The 6,861-nt window shown below is 34.1% G+C and overlaps 1 protein-coding gene across 1 annotated transcript in view; it reads right to left on the bottom strand.

The window, feature by feature from the left end:
* LOC106879525 (uncharacterized) overlaps nucleotides 1-1,473 on the bottom strand; it is a 9,998-nt gene extending 8,525 nt beyond the window's left edge. The window contains exon 1 of the mRNA XM_014929149.1: nucleotides 1,404-1,473. Within this exon, the coding sequence (XP_014784635.1) occupies nucleotides 1,404-1,473 (70 nt within the window). The remainder of the gene's footprint in view (nucleotides 1-1,403) is intronic.
* Nucleotides 1,474-6,861: the final 5,388 nt, after the last annotated feature.

The following is a 6,861-nucleotide window of genomic DNA, read 5'->3' as shown; positions in this document are numbered from 1 at the left end:
TTAACAACAAACAAGATAAGGACAAATATCCGTCGAATGTAAATAATGTAAATAATGTACATAATTCCTCATCTCTTAAATATAGAACTGTATTAAAATACTTCTTGCTCTCTCTCTCTCTCTCTCTCTCTCTCTCTTCTTCCCCTCCCTCTCACTCTCTCTCCCACTTTCTCTCACTCACTCCCCACTCCCTCTCTTCCTCCCTTCCTCTCTCTCTCTCTCTCTCTCTCTCTCTCTCTGTTGGCTTGACTTGCTAGAAATATAAGCTATACTTATTTAAACTTATGCTTTATCGTCTAAAAGAATGCATTAATGTACTTATGTAGCTCTAAATACTGGATGATGGAATGGTCCCGCACTGGATATCTTTCATCAAGGGTCAGCTCCATCAGGACTACTCCGTGTGAAAGGGGCTTCTAAACAGTATTTTTGAAATTAATTCCTCTCTTATGCATAGGAGTACATTATACAATCATGCTTTTTAAATTACTATATTAATGGCAATGGAGATGTGTTTCCATCAACTATCGAAATAATTTCTGAATTTCATACTTTCTTTAAATATTTCACAACAATTTAGATAATTTACTCTATCAATAATTGCAATTTATGCTTGTTTTCCATTAAAACATTTGGCCTTGTCTTCTCTTGAATATTTAATCCTTTCTAATGGAAGCCTTTAATTTTTGTTTTACTCGGTACACACTCAAAAATATTAAGAGAGAAAAATGAATGGCTATGACGTTCATTTCGGAATCTGTAGTGGTTGCCAGATTCAGCATATTTCTATTGGAAAGTTGCTAAGGATATATTTAACATCAACATTATATATTTCGTCTCATTTTCGAATATTCTTTTACCTAATTTCATAATTCACCGGAAACGACTATACGGTATGTGCCTTTTGTTGGCAGTCATAACCGTTAGACAGTTCACATATATTATGTTTCTGTTTTGATTACTAGTTATAGAACTGATTCATTTGTTTCGTGAATTTTGTTGGAAATTATCACAAATGTTGTTTCCTTTCTACTAAAAATATACCCAAGCTTATGTTTAAAAAAGTTAATAATAAAAGAAAAACACATAATAAGAGTTTAGTTTCTGGTTTAGGCACAAGGCCAGCATTTTGGGGCGGGTTAAGGGTTACCTTAGTATCATACCAGTACTTGATTTTATCGCCCACAAGATAACAGGCAAAGTTAACTTCGGTAGGATTTGAACTCAGAACGCAAAGGGCCGGAATAAATGCCTCAAAGCATTTTCTCTGATGCTCTAACAATTCTGTTAATCCACTTTCTTTCTATAGTTGTATGTAACATAGGAACAAAGTCAGAAACCTGGGATATAGTTTAGTCGAGTCAGTCGACCCCAGTATTTGACTGGTATTTTATTTTACCTACCTCTGGAACGATAAAAGGCAAAGTTGACCATGGCTAGACTGGAACTGAGAATGTATAGAATTCGAACCATTTCGATGTTCTATTGATTCTACCATTACACAAAATGATAACTGCTTCTGATTTAAACACAAAGTCAACAATTTTGATGCAGGTGTATTAATTGGTACCACCGACCTCAGTACTTGATTAGTAATTTATTTTATTGGCCATGGAAGGACCATATGAAATGTTATCTCCTGGCTAATATCGCTGTGTATTTGCCAAAGAGGATAAAAGAGAAAGCAAATAAACAGAAAATACTTAAATGAATCAGACAAGTGAAATATAAAGTGAGAGCACAATAAACAAAGAAGTGTATAATGAAACTCAGTATACCAAGGAAAGAAAGTGGAGAGAATATGACGTGTCGGGTGATATCATTTATGAAATAGAAAGAAAAAAGAACAGAAAATAAAAAGAACAGAGAGGCAAGAGAAAGAGAATCGGATCACATGGACGGTGTCACATTTGAAACTGCACATTTTCAGTCTCGATACTTCATAGTGCCACCCACTTCGTTTGAAAATTTTATGCTACTTTTTATGAAATCGTTTTAGCAACCCTTTCAAGATCAACTGATTAAAGGAACTTACAATTTCTCACTTCTTCAAAGAATTGGCGGACATTTCATTGTGGTAGTCGGAGATTCCACTTGTTCTGTGTTATAGGCAAGAGCAATGAAGCATTCTGTATTGTTACTGTGTATCGAGTCTCGGTCATATTCAAAAGCGTAGGGCGGACAGTATTGTGTCTAAAAACAAAATGGGAAACTACATCAGGTGTGCCCCTTAATATTCTTCTACAGAGTGTGTCACCAAGGAAATACTTTTAGAAGAATATTATCAAGTTATGATATGATCTGATGAATATCGATTAAATACTTAAATATGAATTGCTGCTTACACTTACAAAATCGCAAACAGTCATGTCTTAATACTTTAACAACATATATCCAAAATATTTTATCTAAACAATTACAACTCACTAACTGAACAATGCCAGGTGTGATTTTGTTTTTTCTGGTATCAGTTTTCTGTCGATCATATGTTTAGTCTTCCCTTTTTTTTATTGAAACTGGAACGGAAAGTTTGCCTTATGGCTCGAATTTCACTTCCAAGAAAAGAAAGACATATCCTGTACAGCATAACAACGTGTTTACCACTCCTATCGCCTATCTTATTCGTCCGACAGAAACCAATGTATGAATACCACACACACACACACACACACACACACACACACACACACACACACACACACACACGCACACACACACACATATACATGCATACACATATATATTGCATATTCATGAAAAGATGTTTTGAAACTTTTTACTTAAGTTAATAATACTAAAGAATGTCACGTTGATTTTACAGGTAGTATTTATTTGTTCAGAAGTAATTTTCTTTGGAGTTAACCCACATAGATAGACTCACTCAGATATTTTAGAATGTTGAATAAACCACTTCTCTGGTATCAATCATATTTTCTGCTTTCGTTTTTCTTGTTTTCTTTCTCTTTTTTGTTATTTCCTGTTGGTTTTGACAGCATTTCATATTTGAATTATAATGTAGTCGAATATATTAAATTATTTATCTGTTAACGGTCTGTTATAAATGGAAGTAGATTTACATGAAAGGTTACTGATGTCAGTAATAGAAATAAGAAATATAGATTTCAATTTCAAAGGGAAGAAACCGGTAGTTAACACGTTCATGAATTCACTGTTGTAAAAGCATAAAAAAATGGCTTACATCTGAATTTAAAAGTTGATCTGTGGAAGGACTGACAGAGAATTTCTTCCACTTGTCGAAAGTTGAATTGTGTTACAGCTTAGGAACAAATTCATCGATACATTCATGAAGACGTATGAATTAGTTGGGTGAATATAGGTTGTTTTTAATGTGAATTCGGAGCCGAGCGTTAATTCAGAGAGACCGCAACCATATAGAAGTTATTTTTAAAAAATTACCGATTATAATTTCTTTCGACATGACACGAAATTAATTCTGCATTGAAATATGTAAAAATTAAATAAATCAATCTCGGATATTACCAGTATTTAGACCAGCAATTCCGTCTGTCTTGTTGAAAGACAAAAAAATCAACTTTGAACGCTTAATTAAAAATGAATAAATCGTCTTAGCCCTTCAGTTTAAAGATTATGTGATCGTATGTATGTGCGCTCTCGTGCTTGTATGTATGTATATGTATGTTCGTGTGAATATGTATGTGTGCATATACATATCTGTGTATGTGTGTGTGTGTGTGTGTGTGTGTGTGTGTGTGTATACGTGTATACACATACTCTTAATACATATCCTATGTAATAAGGTAACTTTCTCCAGTGCAAACCCAGTGAAACCCAGCTTCGTTGGTCAAAAGACGGGAGCTAAGTATCAGATGCCTTCCAACCGGTTTCTGTTCGAACGTCTAGCGATGAAAACTTTGGGTATTCCGGTACCCCAAACCAAAATTGACTTGTATGTCGGAGAATACGTTACGCAAGAATATTTCCAAGATTAAATGCTTATACTTTTCCATCTTTAAAAACAAATTAATTAAATCTAAAATCAAAAAGACAATTTTTAAATCAATGTCGAAAGTGTTAAAGTAAAGAACTGACAGAAAAATTCCTTCATTGTAGTACTTTGCAAGCCTACACAATAAATAAGTGAACCAATATAAATGCCAACAATGATACCAAATATCTGCAATAACGACAGCAATGAAAGATCCGATTTTTAACTAAACAAGATCAATGCCTAGCCACAAATAAATTCTAAAACAAAAGATCAGACACTAACCTCAGTTATTGATTATGTGGGCAATCAGTAAACTATATCATTTCTGATTCCTAATCCTCTCTAGACTGGCAAACACTGAAAAATACCAATTACATGAAAATTAAGAATAAATAGCATAGATATGCAGTGCAGTAAAATATTTACGTTTCGGACAATACTTCTTCCGCACAGAAAAATAGGTATAAGTAATAACAACTGTATATGGTTTATAAAGAGAACAGTGCAGTCGTTACTAGCAAGTAGCAAATAAAATTTTCTTGATATTTCACCTTTAGAAAGTCAGCTGTGTATCTATTACTCCAAATCAATTGGAGATAGCAGAATTTAGAATCTAACCGAATACCGTTATACTCGATAAATTTATGGTAGTAAGTGTGCAGCTTTGAAATCACCGATTTACACACGCTCTGTGTGTGTGTGTGTGTGTGTGTGTGTGTGTGTGTGTGTGTGTGTGTGTGTGTGTGTGTGTGTGTGTGTGTGTGTGTGTGTGTGTGTGTGTGTGTGTAAATGTAATAATACGCTAAAGCACCCGAATTAAAAGAAATATATTAAGCTTATATTTCCACTGACAGAAGATTATTAGCAACATTCTCTCTCCCACTGTATTTTCTTCTAAGTTCTTTTCTTATTTCATATATTTTCTTATTTCAATTGCTTCATTATTTATTTGTTTTTCCATTTTTGTCTTTTGATTTTTTTCTTGTTCATTATAGAAAGTATCCTCCTCTCTTTAGTTTGTTTCAATCTTTTGTATGTATGTTTATCAGCTTTCATTGGAATGTGTGTAGGTGGCTTGAAATATCGTCAGCGGTCATGTGTATCGTAAGAAGGAAGAAAAAATATTTAATACACACTAACACATGCACATACACATACACAATCGCGCGCGCGCTCGTAAGCACATAACAGAGGTCATACATTAAAATACAAAAGCTCAATCTAATCCTCATAGCTATACGTACATAACATAAATGCAAATAAGTTTATGCATATTATAAACATATACATAGACATTTATTCACACGTGGACACAATTATATGAATGTAATTTGCATGTGTATGTGTGTGTAGCTTAGTTTTTCCTTGGGGCTGGCCCGACTGAAGCAATGGTATAACCAGCCGAAATTACAAAGATAATCTGGAACTCAACTGAGGATAGAAAACTCCGAATGATCCGTCCTTGTTTTCTTTGTATTGTCTGTCTAGATGTTTTGCTGTTCCTTTTTGTATCACCTAACTGACTGGATGTTTTGCGTTCTTGTCCCATTTTTGTATTTTTTTATATATAAAAATATAGCGGCGTACGTACACTTTGGTTTCTTATATGTAAGTATATATATATATATCTAAAATTTGTACGTCTCCATTATTCTTTCTATTCTTGCATTCTTTCTATCAGCCCTTTCACACTTACTTCGTTCATTCCACCCTTCATTCTTTTGTTCCCCCTCTCTCACATTTCCTGGGCTTCTCTTCATGCTCACTTTCCCCGCTCTTTCACTTCACTGTGTCCCTTTCATTTTTTTCTCACCCCTCCTTAATTCTTCTATCCCTCTGCCTCTATCTCACTTCTCTCCCCACGTGACCGGTGTTCGGCCAAGCCTAACGTTTCTTTCTTGGTTCGACTACCATCTGTGCAACATCTATATTCCTCCCTGTGCCTGTCAAATCTTATGTCCCTGCCATAAGGCTTTACTTCCACATACACCAGCTGAATGTAATTCAACCTTAGTCGAAAGACAACTGTTGTTATGTCCTGTTACTTGCATTTGTAGTTGTGTAACATTTCTCCGGGGTTTTTTTCGTCCTTTTTTTCGTATACATTCGATGCTTTCTTCCAAGGAATCTAATGCTCTTCGATTAGTTTTTCCTTGAGGCTGGCCAGACTGGAGCAATCTTGAGTATAACCAGCCGAAATTGCAAAGATTATCGGTAACTCGACAGAGGAAAGAAGACTCCGAATGATCCGAACTTGTTTTCTTTGTATCGTCTGTCTGGATGTTTTGTTGTTCGTTTTTTCTATCATCTAACTCTCTGGATTCTTGGCGTTCTTGTCCCACTTTTGTATTTTCTATATATAGAAATATAGCGGCGTACGTACACTTTGGTCTCTTATATATATATATGTATAAAGAGAGAGAGAGAGAGAGAGATGTGGAAATATGTATATACACACGTATACACACAGGCACACATAGATGTATGTTTATGTGTGTATATGTGTGTATATGTGAGTATATAAATATTTGTGTATATATATATGTATATCCATGCAATAATGCATGCATGTGTATGCCTATAATTGTTACGTTTTTGAGCGTAAATATATATATAAATATTTATATATATATATATTAAATATATACTTTTATAAAACAAATTTTACAAAATATATAGTATCTGCTAACAGTCTTAGCAAAAAGCTCACAGGTGAGTTTTTGTATATATATATATGTATACATGTCTCTTAAAAGATAGAGCTCAATTATAATAACAGAAACACCCACAATATTGTGGGTGTTTCTGTTATTATAATTGTTGCTGCAATAAAGTATCTTCAATGCATTGATTTTGAGCTCTATCTTTTAAGAGACATGTATTTATATATA

This window comes from Octopus bimaculoides, chromosome 2 (assembly GCF_001194135.2).
Source record: "Octopus bimaculoides isolate UCB-OBI-ISO-001 chromosome 2, ASM119413v2, whole genome shotgun sequence".
NCBI lineage: Eukaryota > Metazoa > Mollusca > Cephalopoda > Octopoda > Octopodidae > Octopus > Octopus bimaculoides.
Note: the sequence above shows the minus strand (reverse complement) of the source record. Positions and strands in the feature narration are given on the sequence as shown.